Genomic DNA, 26,811 nt, shown 5'->3' with positions numbered 1-26,811 from the left:
TCATGCGAAGCGCACACCTCCCCAAATCAACATCCGGTGTGCCTTTCTAGCCAACATTTTGGATGTTATATATTGGTAGGGGAAACTTTGGATAAGGTGTAGAGGAAGTCATAGATGGAACACAGGGAATTGTCAGGCAACCAGCCCTACCTCACCTCACGTCACTAACCTACCTCCATGTCTCACCGCAATTGCTTCTATTCTGTACCTCACATTTCTTTCAGACGCTACCGCACGGTGCCTCTATAAAGGTATTAAGTATCAAGGTCTGGCCTTATGCTTTGTGTGCCGTTCATTTCTTTTTACCGTCTGTTTTGTTTTGCTCAAGGCTGTTCATGTCGTGACCCCCACCATCTGACCTCCCTTCCTGAGATAATGACAGACCCTGTCTGTCTTCCAACCGGACAGCAGAAAGAACCATCACAACAGAGACGTACAGTGAGCTCCAAACAGTACTGGGACAGTGACGACTGTTGTTGTTTTGGCTCTATACTTCAGCACTTTGAAATGATACAATGACGATGAGGTGTAGACTGTCAGCTTTAATTTGAGGGTATTTTCATTTGTATCGGGTGAACTGTTTAGAAATTTACAGCACTTTTTGTACATAGTCCCCCCCCCCCTATTTTTAGGGGAGCAAAAGTATTGGGACAAATTAACTCGGAAGTAGTAAAAAGTGTAGTATTTAGTCCCATATTCCTAGAAGGCAATGATTACATCAAGCTTGTGACTCTACAAATGTGTTTGCTGTTTGTTTTGGTTGTGTTTCAGATTATTTTGTGCCCAATAGAAATGAAATGTTAAATAATGTATTGTGTCAATTTTTTTGGTCACATTTATTTCTAAAGAAGAATAGAATGTTTTCGAAACACTTCTACATTAATGTGGATGTTACCATGATTACGGATATTCCTGAATTAATTGTGAATAATGAGGTGTGAGAACATTACCAACACACAAATATCATAACCCTCCCCCCCAAGACATGCTAACCTCTCACCATTACAATAACTCATCATTATTCACAAAATAATCTGAAACACAACCAAAACAAACTAAAAATGCATCCATCAAGATTTATGTAACCATTGCATGCTATGAATATTTGGACCAAATACTTCATGTTTGACTACTTCAATAGACATAAGGGAATTTTTCCCAATACTGTTGTGGTGCCCTAAAAATTCGGGGGACTATGTAGAAAATAGTTGTAATTTCTAAACGATTCACCCAATATGGATGAACATACCCTCAGATTAAAGATGACAGTCTGCAGTTGAATAACCTCATAGTCATTGTATCATTTTAAATCCAAAATACTGGAGTACAGAGCCAAGACAATAAAACATGTCACTGTCCCAATACTGTTGGAGCTCACTGTAAAATCATACATGTTGATACATGATGAAACGGTGATGTTCAGTCTGTATTGAACGGCTGTACACGATGTTCTACTAGGCGTTTCCTGGTTTTTCTCTCATGTTCTCTGAGCCGGACTACAGTACAGAATATGGTTGGTTGTTGAGCTGGCCTACAGTACAGAATATGGTTGGTTGTTGAGCTGGCCTACAGTACAGAATATGGTTGGTTGTTGAGCCGTACAGAATATGGTTGGTTGTTGAGCTGGCCTACAGTACAGAGTATGGTTGGTTGTTGAGCTGGCCTACAGTACAGAATATGGTTGGTTGTTGAGCTGGCCTACAGTACATAATATGGTTGGTTGTTGAGCTGGCCTACTGCTCAGAGTTATGCTTGGTTGCTGTGGGGGTTGTCATCTATGTATGTTTGGACTTGACCTCACCCACCCACCTTTGAACCTTTGACCTCTGAACCCAAGAGGATCACGGTGAACTAAACGTGTGTGTGTGTGTTTATTTCAGATCCCACTGCGATCCGACTACGGCTACAAAGTCAGCCTGTTCTCTCACCTGCACCAGTACAGCCGCAAAGCCCCCCTCACCCAGCAACTCAGGTAACTACCTACCTGCCCCTACCCAGAACCCCCCTCACCCAGCAACTCAGGTAACTACCTACCTGCCCCTAGAGCCCCCCTCACCCAGCAACTCAGGTAACTACCTACCTGCCCCTACCCAGAGCCCCCCTCACCCAGCAACTCAGGTATCTACCTACCTGCCCCTACCCAGAACCCCCCTCACCCAGCACTCAGGTATCTACCTACCTGCCCCTACCCAGAACCCCCCTCACCCAGCACTCAGGTATCTACCTACCTGCCCCTACCCAGAGCCCCCCTCACCCAGCAACTCAGGTATCTACCTACCCGCCCCTACCCAGAACCCCCCTCACCCAGCAACTCAGGTAACTACCTACCTGCCCTACCCAGAGCCCCCCCTCACCCAGCAACTCAGGTATCTACCTACCTGCCCCTACCCAGAGCCCCCCCTCACCCAGCAACTCAGGTAACTACCTACCTGCCCTACCCAGAGCCCCCCTCACCCAGCAACTCAGGTAACTACCTACCTGCCCTACCCAGAGCCCCCCCTCACCCAGCAACTCAGGTATCTACCTACCTGCCCCTACCCAGAACCCCCCTCACCCAGCACTCAGGTATCTACCTACCTGCCCTACCCAGAACCCCCCTCACCCAGCAACTCAGGTATCTACCTACCTGCCCCTACCCAGAACCCCCCTCACCCAGCAACTCAGGTATCTACCTACCTGCCCCTACCCAGAACCCCCCTCACCCAGCAACTCAGGTATCTACCTACCTTCCCCTACCCAGAGCCCCCCCTCACCCAGCAACTCAGGTATCTACCTACCTGCCCCTACCCAGAACCCCCCTCACCCAGCACTCAGGTATCTACCTACCTGCCCCTACCCAGAACCCCCCTCACCCAGCAACTCAGGTATCTACCTACCTGCCCCTACCCAGAACCCCCCTCACCCAGCAACTCAGGTAACTACCTACCTTCCCTACCCAGAGCCCCCCTCACCCAGCAACTCAGGTAACTACCTACCTGCCCTACCCAGAGCCCCCCCTCACCCAGCAACTCAGGTATCTACCTACCTGCCCCTACCCAGAACCCCCCTCACCCAGCACTCAGGTATCTACCTACCTGCCCCTACCCAGAACCCCCCTCACCCAGCAACTCAGGTAACTACCTACCTGCCCCTACCCAGAGCCCCCCTCACCCAGCAACTCAGGTAACTACCTACCTGCCCCTACCCAGAACCCCCCTCACCCAGCAACTCAGGTATCTACCTACCTGCCCCTACCCAGAACCCCCCTCACCCAGCACTCAGGTATCTACCTACCTGCCCCTACCCAGAACCCCCCTCACCCAGCAACTCAGGTAACTACCTACCTGCCCCTACCCAGAACCCCCCTCACCCAGCAACTCAGGTAACTACCTACCTGCCCCTACCCAGAACCCCCCTCACCCAGCAACTCAGGTAACTACCTACCTGCCCCTACCCAGAGCCCCCCTCACCCAGCAACTCAGGTATCTACCTACCTGCCCTACCCAGAACCCCCCTCACCCAGCAACTCAGGTAACTACCTACCTGCCCCTACCCAGAACCCCCCTCACCCAGCAACTCAGGTAACTACCTACCTGCCCTACCCAGAGCCCCCCCTCACCCAGCAACTCAGGTAACTACCTACCTGCCCTACCCAGAACCCCCCTCACCCAGCAACTCAGGTAACTACCTACCTGCCCCTACCCAGAGCCCCCCTCACCCAGCAACTCAGGTATCTACCTACCTGCCCCTACCCAGAACCCCCCTCACCCAGCAACTCAGGTAACTACCTACCTGCCCTACCCAGAACCCCCCTCACCCAGCAACTCAGGTATCTACCTACCTGCCCCTACCCAGAACCCCCCTCACCCAGCAACTCAGGTAACTACCTACCTGCCCTACCCAGAACCCCCCTCACCCAGCAACTCAGGTATCTACCTACCTGCCCCTACCCAGAGCCCCCCTCACCCAGCAACTCAGGTATCTACCTACCTGAGTTAGTTACAACAAACAAAGTTAGTTACAGAGTTAGTTACAACAAACAAACAGTTCATCTATTTGTTTGCTAATATCTGATCAGACACATTTAGCGATGTAGCATAAACCCAAGTGTTTTATTGACTTGTGCATAGGATACTCAAAGCCCGCGGAGGTTGTTAAATATGAACATGAGACTCGCAACCTTTTGAAGATATAGATTTTCTGTGCATATCATGAAACGAGTTAGCTCATGAAAGGGTTTTACGCACCAGGTGGTGTAACAGATCTGATTTTTAGGTCCGGCGTAGAGCGCATTTCCCGTCGGACGTAGAGTTACGACTGTTGCAACCAGAGGTATTTAGAGAGAGTTTCTATGGCTCTGCCTGGGGACCGTTCTCTCTTATTCTTAATGTTCTGGGATTGTTTTTAACAGCGATTATAAACTGGGTGGTTCGAACCCTGAATGCTGATTGGCTGACAGGAATGGTATATCAGACCATAACAGTGGTTGTAGAATGACCGTGTTTTTGCCTCTTTATTTAAATACAGTTATCCTGATGGATAATACTGTCTTCTAGCTAAATGTCTGCATCATGTATTGTATTTTCTATATAATACTGAGGACTAAGTAGAATACGTCTCATCTTACATGACTAACCCTTTCTACTAAAAGTCTTTCTGTGATCTGATTGGTGATAAATTGGATCTCGGCAAGTGGTTGTTTTATTGATTTGGTTCTGTCTGTGATCTGATGGGTAATTGTTTTGGTTCTGTCTGTGATCTGATGGGTAATTGTTTTGGTTCTGTCTGTGATCTGATGGGTAATTGTTTTGGTTCTGTCTGTGATCTGATGGGTAATTGTTTTGGTTCTGTCTGTGATCTGATGGGTAATTGTTTTGGTTCTGTCTGTGATCTGATGGGTAATTGTTTGGTTCTGTCTGTCAGCATTCCCTCTACAGTGATCCACCCCTCCATCGTGCGGTTGGGTCTGCAGTATTCCCAGGGCATTGTGGCAGGATCCAACGCTCGCTCCGTGGCCCTGCTCCATGCTTTTAAACAGGTACAGTACTACTGACCCCCAGACCTGCTCTTAGTTAACCCCCTAGAGTCCATTGATGCGCCGGTGAGTCAATCTAAGTTGCATAACAAACAAATCCACATCAAAATTTGCCAGTTTCAGCTAGATTTTTTTGTTTTTGTTGCGTCTCAATCCACCAGTGTCGCATTTCCACACCTGCGGTGTTCGTCAGACCAGGAGACGTCCCGTAAATCGTTCTTCTCACAAATACGTCTGTAGCGTCCGACCGGTTTCACCTACAAACTATTACGGCCATTTTCTTTTTCTCTCTCTAACTAATGGAATTATGAATCTAGCTTGGTGCCTAACACCCCCCCCCCCAAAAAAAGGGGTTCAATATGTGTAAAATGTGTATATAGGACAGACACTTCAACATCTTGTTTCTTATATGGTTTATTTTTTGGACTGGCCTTTTTGCCATTTCTGAATGTGTTATTCAATGTGTTTCAATGGGGTATAGTGGTAAAGGCCAAATTCAATATTTTATTAAATAATTGTTAAATATAATAATAATATATATAAATCAATACTTTAATATTTTTTTAATACCAAAAGGGGTCCTACAATTCTAAATCAAATAGCTATAGTATGACCATCTTAAAACAATTCCATGTCAGCCTAGACCCCCCCCCACCCCCTCCTCCCCAACGTCTTAGACTCTAAGGAAATAAGTTCCAGTCCTCACTCTGTGGCCCTGCTCTACTTTTAAACAGGTACTTCCATTTCCCCCCCCATACTCACTGACATTGAAGTGTCTGTCTTACATTCCCCACATCCATCAGTCTCTTAAGAAATCTTTTTTTTTTGGGGGGTGCTATGTATGCACGCGGGTGATTGTATACGACTATACATCTGCCTACAGGTGATCAGGGACTACACTACTCCACCCAATGAAGAGCTGTCCAGAGATCTGGTCAACAAACTGAAGCCTTATATCAGGTACAGGGTCCTCATAACACTTTCTGTGAAATACTATGTTTATACAGTGCATTCGGAAAGTATTCAGACCCCTTACCCGTTTCCCACATTTTGTTACGTTAAAGCCTTGTTCTAAAATGGATTAAATCGTCGTCGTCCCCCCCCCCCTTATCAATCTACACACAAAACCCCATAATGACAATATGAAAACTGTTTTTTATAATTTTTGCAAATGTATTACTAATTTTAAAAAACAGATACCTTATTTACGTAAGTATTCAGACCCTTTGCTGTGAAACTCGAAATTGAGCTCAGGTGCATCCTGTTTCCATTGATCATCCTTGAGATGTTTCTACAACTTGATTGGAGTCCACCTGTGGTAAATTCAACTGATTGGACATGATTTGGAAAGGCACACACCTGTCTATATAAGATCCCACAGTTGACAGTGCATGTCAGAGCAAAAACCAAGCCATGAGGTCGAAGGAATTGTCCGTGGAGCTCTGAGACAGGATTGTGTCGAGGCACAGATCTGGGGAAGGGTAACAAAACATTTCTGCAGCATTGAAGGTCCCCAAGAACACAGTGGTCTCCATCATTCTTAAATGGAAGAAGTTTGGAACCACCAAGACTCTTCCTAGAGCTGGCCGCCCGGCCAAACTGAGCAATCGGGGGAGAAGGGCCTTGGTCAGGGAGGTGACCAAGAACCTGATGGTCACTCTGACAGAGGTCTAGAGTGCCTCTGTGGAGAAGGTTGTCCTTCTGGAAGGTTCTCCCATCTCTGGGGCACTCCACCAATCAGGCCTCTATGGTAGAGTGGCCAGACAGAAGCCACTCTTCAGTAAAAAGAACATGACAGCCAGCTTGGAGTTTGCCGAAAGGCACCTAAAGGACTCTGAGTGAAACAAGATTCTCTGGTCTGATGAAACCAAGATTGAACTCTTTGGCCTGAATGCCAAGCATCACGTCTGTAGGAAACCTGGCACCATCCCTACGGTGAAGCACGGTGGCAGCATCATGCTGTGGGGATGTTTTACAGCGGCAGGGACTGGGAGACTAGTCAGGATCGAGGGAAAGATGAACGGAGCAAATTACAGAGAGATTCTTGATGAAAACCTGCTTCAGAGCGCTTGGGACCTCAGACTGGGGGCGAAGGTTCAACTTCCAACAGGACAACGACCCTAAGCACAGAGCCAAGACAACACAGGAGTGGCTTCGGGACAAGTCTCTGAATGTCGTTGAGTGGCCGAGCCAGAGCCCAGACTTGAACCTGATCAAACATCTCTGGAGAAACTTGAAAATAGCTGTGCAGCGACGCTCCCCACCCAACCTGACAGAACTTGAGAGGATCCGCAGAGAAGAATGATAGAAACTCCCCAAATACAGGTGTGCCAAACTTGTAGCGTCATACCCAAGAAGACTCAAGGCTGTAATCACTGCCAAAGGTGCTTCAACAAAGGCCTGAGTAAAGGGTCTGAATACTTATTCTTTTTTATTTGTACATTTGCAAAAATGTGTCAAGTTTTTGCTTTGTCATTATGGGGTATTGTGATGTCATTATGGGGTATTGTGATGTCATTATGAGGTATTGTGTGTAGATTGATGAGGGGGGAAAAAACAATTTAATCCATTTTAGAGTAAGGCTGTAACGTAACAATGTGGAAAAAGTCAAGGTGTCTGAATACTTTCTGAATGCATTGTGTGTCACATCTTACTGTGGAACTAGCATCTTGTGAATCGTGTCTCAGGGTTAAGCTTTTACCACCATGTTGTTTTTGCCGCAGCTTTCTCAATCAATGTCGACCTCTGTCAGCGAGCATGGGCAACGCAATCAAGTACATCAAGAAGGAAATCTCCAATATTCCTAGCCAATGCAAAGAGGAGGAGGTAAATACAGTGTGTTACGAGGCCAGGTTGTGACCAGAAAGACTCATGTTTCACTCATCATATCCATATTATGTCTATGGTCATTTTGTCTCTCTCTCTCACCCCATGTGGTCATTTTGTCTATCTCTCTCACCCCATGTGGTCATTTTGTCTCTCTCTCTCACCCCATGTGGTCATTTTGTCTCTCTCTCACCCCCATGTGGTCATTTTGTCTCTCTCTCTCACCCCCATGTGGTCATTTTGTCTCTCTCTCACTCCCATGTGGTCATTTTGTTTCTCTCTCTCAACCCCATGTGGTCATTTTGTTTCTCTCTCTCTCACCCCATGTGGTCATTTTGTTTCTCTCAATTCAATTCAATTCAATTGACTTTATTGACATGGCAAGTTATTATTACTTACATTGTCAAAGTATACATATCGAAAAATTTAAATAAAATATATATGTATATATATACACAAAATATATATATATTTATATATAAATAAATGGTGGGACTAACAGTAATAATAATAGTAGTAGTGGACATGGGATTACCATTAATAACAGCTACAACAACAATATTAATCAGAACAACAATACATTAAAGCAACAGTAGTAGACCAGTGTCAACATGACTGAGAAGACACATGACCTGGTACGAAAGACAAAACAAAACTAAGCTAAATGGGAAATATTATCAACATTACTTTGCATTTTTCACTGGCTGTCCCTCAGGCTGTGGCAGGAGGACACATATTTGGCTGCCAAAACTGCACATTTTGGCTTTTCACCCAACAAATATTTGAATTTTTCTTCATCTTTTATAGTTTCAAATTCTTTGTATTGAATTATAATTTTGGGAAAGAAATATGCTCTTAGGTCTGAGTATTTGTCACAGTGTAGTAGGAAATGCACTTCTGTCTCTACCTCTCCCCTGGAGCAGAGTGAGCACAGCCTGTCCTCCCTGGGCAGCCAGGTTTGTCTGTGACGACCGGTCTCTATAGCCAGACTGTGCTCACTGAGTCTGTACCTAGTCAATGTTTTCCTCAGTTTTCTATCAGTCACAGTGGTCAGATAGTCTGCCACCATGTACTGTCTGTTTAGAGCCAAATAGCATTGAAGTTTACTTTGATTTTTTGTGGTGTCTTTCCAATAGGTTATATATTTTTTTTTTTGTTTTGTGATGATTTGGTTGGGCCAGATTTTCTGAGGGCTGTCCCGAGGCTCTATGGGGTTGGTTTGGGTTGGTGAACTGAGCCTCAGAACCAGCTGGCTGAGGGGACTCTTCTCTGGTTTCATCTCTTGACATTGTAGAGCTGTGTGATGGAATGTTTTAGGGTCACTTGTTTTTAGATGGTTGTAAAATTTGATGGCTCTTTTTTCTATTCGAATGAGGAGGGGATATTGGCCCAATTCTGCCCTACATGCGTTATTTGGAGTTTTTCTTTGTACTTGCAATACAGTCTTGCAAAACTCTGCATGCAATACTTCAATTGGATGTTTGTCCCATTTAGTAAATTCATTATTAGAGAGTGGACCCCATACTTCACTGCCATATAGAGCAATTGGTTCTATAACTGATTGAAAAATTTTGAGCCAGATTCTAATTGGAATTTCAATTTTGATGTTCCTTTTAATGGCATAGAATGCTCTTCTTGCTTTGTCTCTCAGCTCATTCACAGCCATGTGAAAGCTACCTGTGTTGCTGATATTTAGTCCTAGATATGTGTAGTTTTTGGTGTGTTCTAATAGAACTGTGTCCAAATAGAATTTATATTTGTCATCCTTATTTCCGGACCTTTTTTGGAATATCATTATATTTGTTTTTTTTAGGTTAACGGTCAGAGCCCAAGTCTGACAGAACCTGTGAAGATGATCTAGGTGTTGCTGTAACCCCTCTTTAGTGGGAGACAGCAGCACCAGGTCATCTGCGTACAGCAGACACTTGATTTCAGTGTTGTGTAGGGTGATACCAGGTGCTGTCGATTCTTCTAATGTTTTTGCCAATTCATTCATGTAGATGTTAAATAATGTTGGACTTATTGGGCAGCCCTGTTTCACTCCCCGCCCCTGAGAGAAGAAGTCTGTTTGCTTGTTGCCAATTTTAACCGCACATTTGTTTTTAGTGTACATTGATTTAATAAAATCATATGTTTTCCCTCCAATACCACTTTCTATTAGTTTATAAAAAAGACCTTCGTGCCAAATTGAATCAAATGCTTTCTTGAAATCTACAAAACACGAGTAGATTTTGCCTTTGTTTTGGTTAACTTGTTTATCAATTAGAGTGTGGAGGGTGTAAATGTGGTCTGTTGTACGATAATTTTTTAGAAATCCAATCTGGCTTCTGCTCAGGACGTTGTGTTCGTCAAGGAAATGATGTAGTCTGCTATTTATAATACTGCAGAGAATTTTCCCCAAGTTGCTGTTAACGCATATTCCTCTGTAATTATTTGGGTCAAATTTGTCTCCATTTTTATAGATTGGTGTGATCAGTCCCTGGTTCCAAATATCGGGGAAAATACCTGCAGTGAGGATAATGTTGAAGAGTTTGAGTATAGCCAATTTGAATTTGTGGTCTGTATATTTGATCATTTCATTTAAAATCCCATCAGCACCACAGGCCTTTTTGGGTTGGAGATTGCATATTTTTTCCAATAATTCTTCTTCTGTAATTGGGGTATCCACAGGATTCTGATAGTCTTTGACTGCTAATTCAAGGATTTGTAATTTTTCTTGTATATCTTTTTGTTCTGGGCTCTTTGTTATATTGCTGTAGAGGTTTGCAAAGTGATTTCTCCACATATCCCCATTTTGGATAGCCAACTCCTCATGATGAGGTTTGTTTAATTTATTCCAATTCTCCCAGAAGTGGTTTGATTCTATGGATTCCTCAATTCCATCCAGCTGATTTCTAATGTGCTGTTCCTTTTTTGTTCTTAGGGTGCGTTTGTATTGCTTCAGTGTTTCCCCATATTGAAGGCGTATATTTTTGTTGTCTGGTTCTCTGTGTTTTTGATTAGATATATTTCTCAATGACTTTCTTAGATTTTTGCAATCATTATCAAACCATTTTTCATTATCTGTTATTTTTGGTTTGCTCTTATGCTTCTTTAGATTAGCCAAGGAGGCTAATTTGTCAAATATAAAGTTTATGTTCCTAACGGCCAAATTTACACCTTCATTGCTGAAGGAGAATGTTAAGGCTAAAAAGTTGTCCAGGAGAGATTGTATTTTTTGGCTACTAATTGCTTTTTGGTAGATGTCTGTACTGTTTGCACTCCATCTATAGGCTTGTTTAGTACCATGTAATTTATTGGGCCATGATGCTTCATGGTTGGGTTCTGCTCTTCTCAGATACACTGTGATTTTACTGTGGTCTGAGAGAGGTGTTAGTGGGCTGACTGTGAAGGCTCTGAGAGATTCTGGGTTTAGGTCGGTGAGGAAGTAGTCTACAGTGCTGCTGCCAAGGGATGAGCTGTAGGTGTACCTACCAAAAGAGTCTCCTCTCAGCCTGCCATTGACTATGTACAGACCCAGTGTTCGACAGAGCCTCAGGAGCTGTAATCCATTTTTGTTTTTCACTTTGTCATAGTTGTTTCTGTGGGGGTATGTGGGGAGGGAAAGGTTATTGCTTCCTGGTAGGTGTTTATCCCCATGACTGTTAATAGTGTCTTGTTCTTCTGCTATTCTAGCATTCAGGTCTCCACAGACCAGTACGTTGCCTTGGGCCTGAAAGTGACTAATCTCTCCCTCTAGAATGGAGAAGCTCTCTTCGTTGAAGTAGGGTGACTCTGAGGGGGGAATGTATGTGGCACAGAGGAAGACGTTTTTATCTGTCAAGATAGCCTCCTTGTTGATTTTTAACCAGATAAAGAATTCTCCTGTTTTGATCAATTCGATTGAATTAATTAGTTCAGATTTATACCATATTAGCATTCCCCCTGAGTCTCTGCCCTGTTTGATTCCTTTTAATTTAGTGGATGGTATGATTATCTCCCTATAACCTAGTGGACAGCCAGTGGAAACATCACCTCTGCACCATGTTTCCTGTAGTACTAAAATATCAACATCATCAATTTCTTTCAGGAAGTCTGGGTTTCTGCTCTTTAGCCCAAAAGCAGAGGACTTCAATCCTTGTATATTCCAACATGCAACGTAAAAAGACTTCATAACTTTTTTTTTTTTCTCTTTTCTTTACCTTTCAAAATGAGACAAACACTCACAATCCAAGAAGAACCATTAAAATAGGATTTTTCAATTAAAGTAAACTCTTATTTTGCAAATGTGATTTGTTTATCATTTAAGATAGAATTTGTGTCATGCCACTTGGGTGGATGTAGTGTGAGAATGGTGGAGTTCTTGTGCTCATCTTACCATGACCCTCGGCCCATCACATGTGAGCATAGTAGACTCAGCATTTGTTTAATGTCACTCATTTGGTTGGTGGGGGCTGGGCCAGTTGCTCCTCTCACAGCCTGTGCGTAGCTCTGCCTGCTGGGCTGTGGCTCCTCCAGGTGTGGGTCTGCGGTGGGGAGGAGGGGGGTGGTAGGCCTCATCTGGGTGGCTCTGAAGCTGGGCTGGGGTGGTCTGTGCTGCGCTGGCTGTGGTGGGCATTGAGGTTGGTGGTGCTGTGGTCGTGGCTGGGGGGTCCAGGGTGCTGGTCCGGGATGTTGTCTCAGTGATCTCGGCGGGGTGGAGATTGCTCCGCTGTTCCTGGGTGGAGAGGTCGGGCTGCGGTTTAGAGCGACGTCCTTGAGAGTCTTGGCAAGGATGGGGACTGTCTCCCTGTACAGGTGAACATGGTCATAGAGACAGTCCAGATCGAGGGTGGGATGGTGGGCCAGGTGTACATTGGGTCGCAGGGCACAGTCCCGGGATAGGCTGGCATTTATTCTTTGGATTGTGGCAGGGTGGAAGTCCCTCCTCTGTAGAAGGGTTGACACTATGATTCTTGAGTTGGGGAAGATTGCGGAGGCCTTCTCAATCACTCCCCGTAGTGAAGTCGCCACCCTCTCCTGCTGAGCACGCAGGTCGTTGCTTCCGGTATGTATGATTATGTGGCTTGGCGACCCGAGATGGTTCTTATCAAGCAGCTCCATGGCACTTTGCGTTGTTGGGCACCACACCTTTCTCGTTTTGTGTCTAGGGAAAAGTTTCTTCTCCTGAACATACTTCCCATTTGAGTCCATTAACAGGACGATGTCAGCCAGTGTTTCTTCTGGACTGGGGGGGGCAGAGGGGGGGCTGGTGGGTGTTGGAGCTGGGGTGTGGCTGGTCTGTGTGGGTGCCACTGTCAGTGGGAGGCTGTTCTGTGGGTTGGGGAGGAGGGGTGCAGCAGCCAGGGCTGGGGAAGTCTGGCTGGTTGAGCTGGGCTCCTCTGCTGTGTGAGGGCAGGTCATAGGGTGGTGATCTATCTGCTCCTGCAGCCTGTCCTCTGCTCTCTTTCTCTCCTGCAGCTCCTCTCTTAGTGCGGTCAGCTCCTTATTGCTGCTCTGCCTGTCTTTTTGGAGCTCTCTCACCTCCTTTGTTAGATCAGCCAGCTCTCTCTTGAGTCCGTCTCTCTCTTGCTGAACCTCTTTCAGCTGTGTTGCAAGGCTGCTGTCCTGCTCTGTCCTCACCTTGGTTAGGAGCTCCTCTAAGGTGTGGTTGTCTGGTTGCTGTTTGCTCACGCTCTCCCTGAGCAGGACCACCTCCCCCTCCAGTTTGGTGAACTCATCCCTCATGGCAGCCATGGTGGTGAGGAGGGCCTGAGCCTGCTCTGCACTGAGGGGGTCGCTCTCCTCCTGGGGCGTGTCCTCCACTATGGTGGAAAGAGAGGTGCTGGATGTGCCTTTTTGGGTGGGGAGGGTAGGGGTGAGGGTGGAGTTTGTGTTGTGGGAGGGCATGTCACTGGTGGTGTCCTTCTCTCTCTCCGCTCTCTCCTTAATGGTCTGAAAGTCTGTTTCAAACAGCCTGATGTTACCTTGCACCATGACAGTCCCAGTCTTGTAGAGGTTGATTGTTATCATGGTGCTGTCAGGGTCGTCTGTCTCTTTGATTTTCAGCTTCCACCCATTACAGATTCCCTCTTTCTTTATGCATGGGTAGTGAGAGCAGACTGCTGAGCGCCATGCATTTGGCTGGTCAGTGAGGAAGATGAGATTACTCACGTCACCGTTTTTGTAGAGGTCTGCAAAAAGGGTTTCTGGCCTCTTCTCTAGTAGTTTCTGTTTGAAAGCTTTCCTCATTGTGTCATTTTTGACCTTTTTTGGGTAGAGAATGGATTCTGCGCTGAGGGGGAGTGGGGACATGGTGTCTGTGCGCTCTGCTACTACCGCTACTGCTGCGCTGTTCTGCTGCCCCGTTGCCATGGCAACCGATTTGTTCGTCTGCTGTTCGCGCTACTTTAAAAAACCGCAAAAATAGTGAAAAATCCTCACACAAAAGACTGAAGATATGTTTACAGTTAGTCCGTGCTCCTTTTTGTTTTACTCACTCAGTTTGGTCGTTTGATGTAGTTGTATTAACTGACCTTGCTAGTTTTGTTCTAGCTCGTTTCTTATGGCTAGCTTGTTAGTCTGCTGGCTGGGTCTTTGTTGTGTAGCTAGCTAGCTAGACTCAAAACTTCTTAACTTGAGGCGCCAAGTTACTTTTTTTTCTATTCTGAATGTATAGAGTTGTTGTTCATCACTTCTTGTCTGGAATTCTTCTTCGATTAGAGTGTTTATCTCATTCTAAAAACCAAAAAAATCAAATATATCAGGAGCTCATGTTGAGCATGACTCTCTCTCTCTCTCTCTCTCTCTCTCTCTCAACCCCGTGTGGTCATTTTGTTTCTCTCTCTCTCAACCCCGTGTGGTCATTTTGTTTCTCTCTCTCACCCCCATGTGGTCATTTTGTTTCTCTCTCTCTCAACCCCATGTGGTCATTTTGTTTCTCTCTCTCTCACCCCCATGTGGTCATTTTGTTTCTCTCTCTCTCAACCCCATGTGGTCATTTTGTCTCTCACTCACCCCCATGTGGTCATTTTGTTTCTCTCTCTCTCAACCCCATGTGGTCATTTTGTTTCTCTCTCTCTCAACCCCATGTGGTCATTTTGTTTCTCTCTCTCTCAACCCCATGTGGTCATTTTGTTTCTCTCTCTCTCACCCCCATGTGGTCATTTTGTTTCTCTCTCTCTCAACCCCATGTGGTCATTTTGTTTCTCTCTCTCTCAACCCCATGTGGTCATTTTGTTTCTCTCTCTCTCAACCCCATGTGGTCATTTTGTTTCTCTCTCTCTCAACCCCATGTGGTCATTTTGTTTCTCTCTCTCTCAACCCCATGTGGTCATTTTGTTTCTCTCTCTCTCAACCCCATGTGGTCATTTTGTTTCTCTCTCTCTCAACCCCATGTGGTCATTTTGTTTCTCTCTCTCTCACTTCCATGTGGTCATTTTGTTTCTCTCTCTCTCAACCCCGTGTGGTCATTTTGTTTCTCTCTCTCTCAACCCCATGTGGTCATTTTGTTTCTCTCTCTCTCACTTCCATGTGGTCATTTTGTTTCTCTCTCTCTCAACCCCATGTGGTCATTTTGTTTCTCTCTCTCTCAACCCCATGTGGTCATTTTGTTTCTCTCTCTCTCACCCCCATGTGGTCATTTTGTTTCTCTCTCTCTCACCCCCATGTGGTCATTTTGTTTCTCTCTCTCTCAACCCCATGTGGTCATTTTGTTTCTCTCTCTCTCAACCCCATGTGGTCATTTTGTTTCTCTCTCTCTCAACCCCATGTGGTCATTTTGTTTCTCTCTCTCTCAACCCCATGTGGTCATTTTGTTTCTCTCTCTCTCACCCCCATGTGGTCATTTTGTTTCTCTCTCTCTCAACCCCATGTGGTCATTTTGTTTCTCTCTCTCTCACCCCATGTGGTCATTTTGTTTCTCTCTCTCTCACCCCGTGTGGTCATTTTGTTTCTCTCTCTCTCAACCCCGTGTGGTCATTTTGTTTCTCTCTCTCTCAACCCCGTGTGGTCATTTTGTTTCTCTCTCTCTCAACCCCGTGTGGTCATTTTGTTTCTCTCTCTCTCACCCCATGTGGTCATTTTGTTTCTCTCTCTCTCAACCCCATGTGGTCATTTTGTTTATCTCTCTCTCACCCCATGTGGTCATTTTGTTTCTCTCTCTCTCACCCCATGTGGTCATTTTGTTTCTCTCTCTCACCCCATGTGGTCATTTTGTTTCTCTCTCTCTCACCCCATGTGGTCATTTTGTTTCTCTCTCTCTCACCCCATGTGGTCATTTTGTTTCTCTCTCTCTCAACCCCATGTGGTCATTTTGTTTCTCTCTCTCTCACCCCATGTGGTCATTTTGTTTCTCTCTCTCTCACTTCCATGTGGTCATTTTGTTTCTCTCTCTCTCACCCCATGTGGTCATTTTGTTTCTCTCTCTCTCAACCCCATGTGGTCATTTTGTTTCTCTCTCTCTCAACCCCATGTGGTCATTTTGTTTCTCTCTCTCTCACCCCATGTGGTCATTTTGTTTCTCTCTCTCTCACTCCATGTGGTCATTTTGTTTCTCTCTCTCTCACTTCCATGTGGTCATTTTGTTTCTCTCTCTCTCACCCCATGTGGTCATTTTGTTTCTCTCTCTCTCACCCCATGTGGTCATTTTGTCTCTCACTCACCCCCATGTGGTCATTTTGTTTCTCTCTCTCTCAACCCCATGTGGTCATTTTGTTTCTCTCTCTCTCACTTCCATGTGGTCATTTTGTTTCTCTCTCACTCCCATGTGGTCATTTTGTCTCTCACTCACCCCCATGTGGTCATTTTGTTTCTCTCTCTCTCACTTCCATGTGGTCATTTTGTCTCTCACTCACTCCCATGTGGTCATTTTGTCTCTCACTCACCCCCATGTGGTCATTTTGTTTCTCTCTCTCTCAACCCCATGTGGTCATTTTGTTTCTCTCTCTCTCACTTCCATGTGGTCATTTTGTTTCTCTCTCTCTCAACCCCATGTGGTCATTTTGTTTCTCTCTCTCTCACCCCATGTGGTCATTTTGTTTCTCTCTCTCTCAACCCCGTGTGGTCATTTTGTTTCTCTCTCTCTCAACCCCGTGTGGTCATTTTGTTTCTCTCTCTCTCAACCCCGTGTGGTCATTTTGTTTCTCTCTCTCTCACTTCCATGTGGTCATTTTGTTTCTCTCTCTCTCAACCCCGTGTGGTCATTTTGTTTCTCTCTCTCTCACTTCCATGTGGTCATTTTGTTTCTCTCTCTCTCAACCCCGTGTGGTCATTTTGTTTCTCTCTCTCTCAACCCCATGTGGTCATTTTGTTTCTCTCTCTCTCACCCCCATGTGGTCATTTTGTTTCTCTCTCTCTCACCCCCATGTGGTCATTTTGTCTCTCACTCACCCCCATGTGGTCATTTTGTTTCTCTCTCTCTCAACCCCATGTGGTCATTTTGTTTCTCTCTCTCTCACCCCCATGTGGTCATTTTGTCTCTCACTCACCCCCATGTGGTCATTTTGTTTCTCTCTCTCTCAACCCCGTGTGGTCATTTTGTTTCTCTCTCTCTCACTTCCATGTGGTCATTTTGTTTCTCTCTCTCTCAACCCCGTGTGGTCATTTTGTTTCTCTCTCTCTCACTTCCATGTGGTCATTTTGTTTCTCTCTCTCTCAACCCCGTGTGGTCATTTTGTTTCTCTCTCTCTCACTTCCATGTGGTCATTTTGTTTCTCTCTCTCTCACTTCCATGTGGTCATTTTGTTTCTCTCTCTCTCACTTCCATGTGGTCATTTTGTTTCTCTCTCTCTCAACCCCGTGTGGTCATTTTGTTTCTCTCTCTCTCACTTCCATGTGGTCATTTTGTTTCTCTCTCTCTCACTTCCATGTGGTCATTTTGTTTCTCTCTCTCTCACCCCCATGTGGTCATTTTGTCTCTCACTCACCCCCATGTGGTCATTTTGTTTCTCTCTCTCTCAGCCCCATGTGGTCATTTTGTTTCTCTCTCTCTCAACCCCGTGTGGTCATTTTGTTTCTCTCTCTCTCAACCCCATGTGGTCATTTTGTCTCTCACTCATCCCCATGTGGTCATTTTGTTTCTCTCTCTCTCAACCCCATGTGGTCATTTTGTCTCTCTCTCTCAACCCCGTGTGGTCATTTTGTTTCTCTCTCTCTCACTTCCATGTGGTCATTTTGTTTCTCTCTCTCTCAACCCCATGTGGTCATTTTGTTTCTCTCTCTCTCACTCCATGTGGTCATTTTGTTTCTCTCTCTCTCACTTCCATGTGGTCATTTTGTTTCTCTCTCTCTCAACCCCGTGTGGTCATTTTGTTTCTCTCTCTCTCAACCCATGTGGTCATTTTGTCTCTCACTCACCCCCGTGTGGTCATTTTGTTTCTCTCTCTCTCAACCCCATGTGGTCATTTTGTCTCTCTCTCACCCCATGTGGTCATTTTGTCTCTCACTCACTCCCATGTGGTCATTTTGTCTCTCACTCACCCCCATGTGGTCATTTTGTCTCTCACTCACTCCCATGTGGTCATTTTCTCTCTCACTCACTCCCATGTGGTCATTTTGTCTCTCACTCACCCCCATGTGGTCATTTTGTCTCTCTCTCTCACTTCCATGTGGTCATTTTGTTTCTCTCTCTCTCACTTCATGTGGTCATTTTGTTTCTCTCTCTCTCAACCCCGTGTGGTCATTTTGTTTCTCTCTCTCTCACCCCCATGTGGTCATTTTGTCTCTCTCTCTCTCACTCCCATGTGGTCATTTTGTCTCTCTCTCTCACCCCATGTGGTCATTTTGTTTCTCTCTCTCTCACCCCATGTGGTCATTTTGTTTCTCTCTCTCTCACTTCCATGTGGTCATTTTGTTTCTCTCTCTCTCACCCCATGTGGTCATTTTGTTTCTCTCTCACTCATCCCCATGTGGTCATTTTGTTTCTCTCTCTCTCACCCCCATGTGGTCATTTTGTTTCTCTCTCTCTCACCCCATGTGGTCATTTTGTTTCTCTCTCTCTCACTTCCATGTGGTCATTTTGTTTCTCTCTCTCTCAACCCCATGTGGTCATTTTGTCTCTCACTCACCCCCATGTGGTCATTTTGTTTCTCTCTCTCTCACTTCCATGTGGTCATTTTGTTTCTCTCTCTCTCACTTCCATGTGGTCATTTTGTTTCTCTCTCTCTCAACCCCATGTGGTCATTTTGTCTCTCACTCACCCCCATGTGGTCATTTTGTTTCTCTCTCTCACCCCCATGTGGTCATTTTGTTTCTCTCTCTCTCACCCCATGTGGTCATTTTGTTTCTCTCTCTCTCACTTCCATGTGGTCATTTTGTTTCTCTCTCACTCACCCCCATGTGGTCATTTTGTTTCTCTCTCTCTCAACCCCATGTGGTCATTTTGTCTCTCACTCACCCCCATGTGGTCATTTTGTTTCTCTCTCTCTCACTTCCATGTGGTCATTTTGTTTCTCTCTCTCTCACTTCCATGTGGTCATTTTGTTTCTCTCTCTCTCAACCCCATGTGGTCATTTTGTCTCTCACTCACCCCCATGTGGTCATTTTGTTTCTCTCTCTCTCAACCCCATGTGGTCATTTTGTCTCTCACTCACCCCCATGTGGTCATTTTGTTTCTCTCTCTCTCACCCCATGTGGTCATTTTGTCTCTCACTCACCCCATGTGGTCATTTTATTTCTCTCTCTCTCACCCCCATGTGGTCATTTTACCTCTCTCTCTCAACCCCCCCTCCCCACCCACCCACCCTTGTGGTCATTTTGTCTCTCCCCCCCATATTGTCATTTTGTCTCTTCCCCCCCCCCCCCTATAGGCGAAGACCAAACTGCTGCAGTGTATAGACCGTTACATAGAGGAGAAGATAGTTCTGGCAGCCAAGGCCATATCTAAATACGCTATAGAGAAGATCAGTGATGGAGACGTCATTCTAGTTTATGGATGGTAAGAAAATAATAATGACTTTTAATCAAGAGGCCTCTTAGGGCCAGTCACCTGGACACTGATTAAGCCGAGTTAAATAGCACGGTCAATTGAGAATGTCCATTGAAATAGCTTTTCAGTCCAGGCCTAATCTTAATCTGTGTCCGGGAAACTGCTCCATGGTGTTAATGACTAAATGTAAACCGCTCCATGGTGTTAATGACTAAGTAGAATCCGCTCCAAGGTGTTAATGTTAATGACTAAGTGGAAACCGCTCCAAGGTGTTAATGACTAAGTGGAAACCGCTCCAAGGTGTTAATGACTAAATGTAAACCGCTCCATGGTGTTAATGACTAAGTGGAATCAGCTCCAAGGTGTTAAAGACTAAGTGGAAACCGCTCCAAGGTGTTAATGACTAAGTGGAATCCGCTCCAAGGTGTTAATGACTAAATGTAAACCGCTCCATGGTGTTAATGACTAAGTGGAATCCGCTCCAAGGTGTTAATGACTAAATGTAAACCGCTCCATGGTGTTAATGACTAAATGTAAACCGCTCCATGGTGTTAATGACTAAGTGGAATCAGCTCCAAGGTGTTAATGACTAAGTGGAAACCGCTCCAAGGTGTTAATGACTAAGTGGAAACCGCTCCAAGGTGTTAATGACTAAGTGGAAACCGCTCCAAGGTGTTAATGACTAAGTGGAAACCGCTCCAAGGTGTTAATGACTAAGTGGAAACCGCTCCAAGGTGTTAATGACTAAGTGGAAACCGCTCCAAGGTGTTAATGACTAAGTGGAAACCGCTCCAAGGTGTTAATGACTAAGTGGAATCCGCTCCAAGGTGTTATTGACTAAGTGGAATCCGCTCCAAGGTGTTAATGACTAAATGGAATCCGCTCCATGGTGTTAATGACTAAGTGGAAACCGTTCCAAGGTGTTAATGACTAAGTGGAAACCGTTCCAAGGTGTTAATGACTAAGTGGAATCCGCTCCAAGGTGTTAATGACTAAGTGGAAACCGCTCCATGGTGTTAATGACTAAGTGGAAACCGCTCCAAGGTGTTAATGACTAAGTGGAAACCGCTCCAAGGTGTTCATGACTAAGTGGAAACCGCTCCAAGGTGTTCATGACTAAGTGGAAACCGCTCCATGGTGTTAATGACTAAGTGGAAACCGCTCCACGGTGTTAATGACTAAGTGGAAACCGCTCCACGGTGTTAATGACTAAGTGGAAACCGCTCCACGGTGTTAATGACTAAGTGGAATCCGCTCCAAGGTGTTCATGTATACGTGTTGGACTGACAGTCACAGAGACCAGGGTTTGAGTCGCGGTTGGGATACACCCCATTACAATACAATACATAACTGATCTCCCATCCGGTCTCCCACCTGTAAAGTCTATCCAATCCTCTCAACTCTACAGTAGTACCACCTTAGAGTATAGGACAGGGGTACTCAACTCTGACCCTACGAGGTCCGGAGCCTTCTGCTTTTCTGTTCTACCTGATAATTAAATGCACCCACCTGGTGTCCCAGGTCTAAATCAGGCCCTGATTAGAGGGGAATCACCCACCTGGTGTCCCAGGTCTAAATCAGGCCCTGATGAGAGGGGAATCACCCACCTGGTGTCCCAGGTCTAAATCAGACCCTGATTAGAGGGGAATCATCTACCTGGTGTCCCAGGTCTAAATCAGGCCCTGATTAGAGGGGAATCACCCACCTGGTGACCCAGGTCTAAATCAGTCCCTGATTAGAGGGGAATCACCCACCTGGTGTCCCAGGTCTAAATCAGACCCTGATTAGAGGGGAATCACCCACCTGGTGTCCCAGGTCTAAATCAGTCCCTGATTAGAGGGGAATCACCCACCTGGTGTCCCAGGTCTAAATCAGGCCCTGATTAGAGGAGAATCACCCACCTGGTGTCCCAGGTCTAAATCAGGCCATGATTAGAGGGGAATCACCCACCTGGTGTCCCAGGTCTAAATCAGGCCCTGATTAGAGGGGAATCACCCACCTGGTGTCCCAGGTCTAAATCAGTCCCTGATTTGAGGGGAATCACCCACCTGGTGTCCCAGGTCTAAATCAGTCCCTGATTAGAGGGGAATCACCCACCTGGTGTCCCAGGTCTAAATCAGTCCCTGATTAGAGGGGAATCACCCACCTGGTGTCCCAGGTCTAAATCAGTCCCTGATTAGAGGGGAATCACCCACTTGGTGTCCCAGGTCTAAAGCAGTCCCTGATTAGAGGGGAATCACCCACCTGGTGTCCCAGGTCTAAATCAGTCCCTGATTAGAGGGGAATCACCCACCTGGTGTCCCAGGTCTAAATCAGTCCCTGATTTGAGGGGAATCACCCACCTGGTGTCCCAGGTCTAAATCAGTCCCTGATTAGAGGGGAATCACCCACCTGGTGTCCCAGGTCTAAATCAGTCCCTGATTAGAGGGGAATCACCCACCTGGTGTCCCAGGTCTAAATCAGTCCCTGATTAGAGGGGAATCAACCACTTGGTGTCCCAGGTCTAAATCAGTCCCTGATTAGAGGGGAACAGTGGGAAAAAATGCAGTGGAACTGGCTTTGAGGTCCAGAGTTGAGTTTGAGGGGTTAGTGGTCGGTACAATCCAGTAGAATCCAGAAGTTAACAAGCCTGTGTCCCTTCGCCTCCCTTCTTAGCAGATCTGGTACCAGGCTAGGGGTCAGTAACGAACTCATCAGTTGTTGATGTCATATCCTGTCCTTCCGTAGCTCGTCCCTGGTGAACCACATCCTGTGCGAGGCGTTTGAGAAGAGCAGGAAGTTCCGTGTTATTGTGGTGGACAGCCGGCCTCGTCTGGAGGGAAGGGAGGCTCTGAGACGTCTCGTACAGCGAGGCATCAGCTGCACCTACGTCCTCATCTCTGCCCTCTCATACATACTACCTGAGGTAACCTAGTCCTCATCTCTGCCCTCTCATACATACTACCTGAGGTAACCTAGTCCTCATCTCTGCCCTCTCTTACATACTACCTGAGGTAACCTAGTCCTCATCTCTGCCCTCTCATACATACTACCTGAGGTAACCTAGTCCTCATCTCTGCCCTCTCATACATACTACCTGAGGTAACCTAGTCCTCATCTCTGCCCTCTCATACATACTACCTGAGGTAACCTAGTCCTCATCTCTGCCCTCTCTTACATACTACCTGAGGTAACCTAGTCCTCATCTCTGCCCTCATACATACTACCTGAGGTAACCTAGTCCTCATCTCTGCCCTCTCTTACATACTACCTGAGGTAACCTAGTCCTCATCTCTGCCCTCATACATACTACCTGAGGTAACCTAGTCCTCATCTCTGCCCTCTCATACATACTACCTGAGGTAACCTAGTCCTCATACATACTACCTGAGGTAACCTAGTCCTCATACATACTACCTGATAGAGATGGGGGAATAAATAGGAATAAATAGGTTGTTGCATATCACCATATTATTTTGGGACCATATTCTATCGATATTTCACTAAGTGTCCATTCATTAAAAAATATATATTTTTAGTACATTTTTCCTAGCTAGTGCTAGTCAGCTGTACCTGTGCCAAAACTCTGGTCTTTTTCATCCTAAAGCTTGGTTGAAATTTATTTATTTTCCTCTCACCCATCTACACACCCCCCATAATGACAACACAATACCCCATAATGACATCACAATACCCCATAATGACAAAGTGAAAACATGTTTTCAGATTTTTTGAAAATTAAATGCAGAAATATTTCATTTACATATGTATTCACACCCCTTTGCTATGACACTTGAAATTGAGCACACTTTCGTTTTGATGATCCTTGAGATGTCACTACAACTTGATTGGCCCACCTGTGGACAATTCAATTGTTTGGACATGATTTAGGAAGAAACACCTGTCTATATAAGGTCCCACAGATGACAGTGCATGTCAGAGCAGGAACTATACCGTGAAGTTCAAGGAACTGTCCATAGATCTCTGAGATATAATTATGATGAGGTATATATCTGGGGAAGGGTATAAAACAACTTCTAGAGTGTTGAAAGTTTCCAAAATCACAGTGGTCTCCATCATTGGGAAATGGAAAAAATATGTAACTACCCAGACTGTCTAGAGCTGGCCGTCCGACCAAACTGATCTACCTAGACTCTGTCTAGAGCTGGCTGTCTGACCAAACTGAACTACCCAGACTCTGTCTATAGCTGGCTGTCTGACCAAACTGAACTACCCAGACTCTGTCTATAGCTGGCTGTCTGACCAAACTGAACTACCCAGACTCTGTCTATAGCTGGCTGTCTGACCAAACTGATCAACTTAGACTCTGTCTAGAGCTGGCTGTCTGACCAAACTGATCAACTGGGTAAGAAGGACCTTGGTCAGGGAGGTGACCAAGACCCCAATGACCAGTCTGACAAAACTACAGAGTTCCTTGGATGAGATGGGAGAACCTGCCAGAAGGACAACAGTCTCTACCGCATTTCACCAAGCTGGGCTTTATGGGAAAGTGGCAAGATGGAAGCCATTCCTGAGAAAAAGGCACATGACTGCACGCCTGGAGTTTGTAAAAAGGCACGTGAAAGACTCTGCGATCATAAGGCAAAATATTCTGTGGTCTGATGAGACAAAAATGTAACTCTTTGGCCTGAGTGCTAAGCACTATGTCTGGAGAAAACCAGGCACAGCTCATCACCTGTCCTAACACCAACCCTATCGTGAAGCATGGTGGTGCAGCAGGGACTCGGCCACTGGTAAGGATAGAGGGAAGAATGAATGGAGCCAAATACAGGCAAATCCTTGATGAGAACCTGCTACAGAGTGCAAACAACATTAGACTGAGGTGAAGATTTATGTTACACCAGGACAATGACCCCAAGCATACAGCCAAAGCAACACTGGAATGGCTTCAGAACAAGAATGTGAAAGTCCTTGAGTGGCCCAGACTTGAATCTCATTGAAAATCTGGAAAGACTTGAAGATTGCTGTCCACCACTGCTCTCCATCTAACTTAACAGAGTTTGAGAGAATCTGCAAGGAAGAATGGGAGAAAATCCCGAAATCCAGATACAGACATACCCAAGACGACTCAAAGCTGTAATCGCCGCCAAAGGTGCTTCTACAAAGTGTTGACTCATTGGGTGTGAATACTTATGTAAATGATATATTTCCGTATTTCATTTTTAATACATTTGCTACAATTTCTGAACATGTTTTCACCGTCATTATGGGTGAGCTACAAAATCTTTTAAATCCGTTTAGAATTCCGTCTCTTTCTGAAGGCACTGTAGAATCGTGAGAATCGCAGTAAATATCGTATCGGCACCTAAGTATCGCAATAACATCGTGTCATCCCTGGCAGTAGCCAGCCCTACCACCTGATGTGAGCACAAAATAGTTGATTGCCTCTTTTAGAGGACTGGAGGTGTCATTGCACTGTGGAACTTTATCATTTAGGCACTTGTTGATTTTATCACGTCGTGGACCTCTTGTAGAAAATCCAAAAGCCCAGTGAATGGTTTTCCTTAAAATATTATTTTGGTTTTAACTCTCTCGCTTTTCCCTGTTCTTTTAACTAACCTCCCCACAGCACATTCAACTAACTGTATGTCCGTTTTTTATAAATGGTCTAATTTAACTCAAAATTCAACTCATTAAACTTGCCCCTTTTCCCTCAGGTCTCTAAGGTGTTCCTGGGTGCCCATGCCCTGCTGGCTAATGGCTACGTGATGTCTCGTGTGGGCACCTCTCAGATAGCTCTGGTGGCCAGGACCTTCAACGTGCCAGTTCTGGTCTGCTGTGAAACGTACAAGTTCTGTGAGAGGGTGCAGACTGACTCCTTTGTCTCCAATGAGCTCGGTAAGGTGGCAAGCATTCATTTAGCCTTCTTGAGTGTATTATTGAATAAGTAAGGCATGAGAACCTAAGGATTATGGTGTGAGAACTCCCGACTGAGGGCTGCTCTGAGCCTAGGACCGGGAAACTCCCTCTTAAGGACTGTTATCACACAATAATTCCCGAGTTCGAGCACCTTGTTTTTTAAATAAAACAGTTAGCCAAATTATAAAAAATTTAAAAAAAGATTAACTATATGTTTTCATTAAAAACATGAACATTTTAATGAGTAAATTAGTTTTATTTCATCCTTCCACCAGACGATATAGTCCGGGCAAAAGCCAGCTGTTAGTTCTGAGGTTCTAAAGTTGCTAGCCAAACAGGTTGGTCGTTAATTCTATTGGGATGTTTTAACCCAGTCGTTCATTCCATTCATTCCACGTTGCTATGCTAAACAAATCATTGGCATGTAAGCTTTATAGCATGAGGTACAAATAGGCAATAACCAGTTGATTGTCGAGTCAATAAGATAGCTAGGCTAACGCTAACGTTACTTAGCTAGGCTAACGTTACTTCTCCTTTGCTAGCTAAAGTTAGCTAGCCAACTAAAGCTAACACACAATCACAAACAAGCAGCTGGATTGACAGCAAACTGTGCATTTTTTAGTTTGTTTGACCTTTGTTTCTATTGCCATTTCTTTGGATATATCCATTATACTGATCCTAATAAATGAATTGGCCTGGCTCAGAGAAGCTGTCTGTCTCGTTCATATGCATGGCCAAAAGTAAAACAAACTGTAACATGTTGCACGGGTCAGATAGGCTTATTATTAACCCCTGCTGTACCAAACCAAATGCTAGGCAAGAAGGATGGGAAAATAAGTCTACTCTCTTTTCTCCATGGAAAATTACATTTATGAATGCTTGGCTCATAAAGCCTCATTTGCTCTGCTATTTGAGCCAGTAATCAGCCTGTTACCAACCATAAGTAAACTTTTGGAAAAAATTGTGTTTTACCAAATACAATGCTATTTTACTGTAAACAAATTGACAACAGACTTTCAGCACGCTTATAGGGAAGGATGTTCAAGCACAGGACTTACACAAATGCCTGAGAGAAATTGTTGATAAAAAGATTGGGGCTGTTTTATTCGACTTCAGTGCGGCTTTTGACATTATCGATCATAGTCTGCTGCTGGAAAAACGTATGTGTTATGGCTTTACACCCCCTGCTATATTGTGGATAAAGAGTTACCTGTCTAACAGAACACAG

General features: G+C 45.1%; 1 protein-coding gene across 1 annotated transcript in view; it reads left to right on the top strand.

The window, feature by feature from the left end:
• eif2b4 (eukaryotic translation initiation factor 2B, subunit 4 delta) overlaps positions 1-26,811 on the top strand; it is a 40,671-nt gene that overhangs the window by 10,477 nt on the left and 3,383 nt on the right. Inside the window, exons 6-12 of the mRNA XM_071412495.1 lie at positions 1,881-1,972; positions 4,903-5,017; positions 5,898-5,974; positions 7,738-7,840; positions 19,606-19,733; positions 22,452-22,629; positions 25,382-25,562. Of these exons, the coding sequence (XP_071268596.1) occupies positions 1,881-1,972; positions 4,903-5,017; positions 5,898-5,974; positions 7,738-7,840; positions 19,606-19,733; positions 22,452-22,629; positions 25,382-25,562 (874 nt within the window). The remainder of the gene's footprint in view (positions 1-1,880; positions 1,973-4,902; positions 5,018-5,897; positions 5,975-7,737; positions 7,841-19,605; positions 19,734-22,451; positions 22,630-25,381; positions 25,563-26,811) is intronic.

Source organism: Salvelinus alpinus, chromosome 8, assembly GCF_045679555.1.
Source record: "Salvelinus alpinus chromosome 8, SLU_Salpinus.1, whole genome shotgun sequence".
Lineage (NCBI taxonomy): Eukaryota > Metazoa > Chordata > Actinopteri > Salmoniformes > Salmonidae > Salvelinus > Salvelinus alpinus.
The sequence above is the reverse complement of the archived record's forward strand: the minus strand, read 5'-3'. Positions and strand labels throughout refer to the sequence as shown.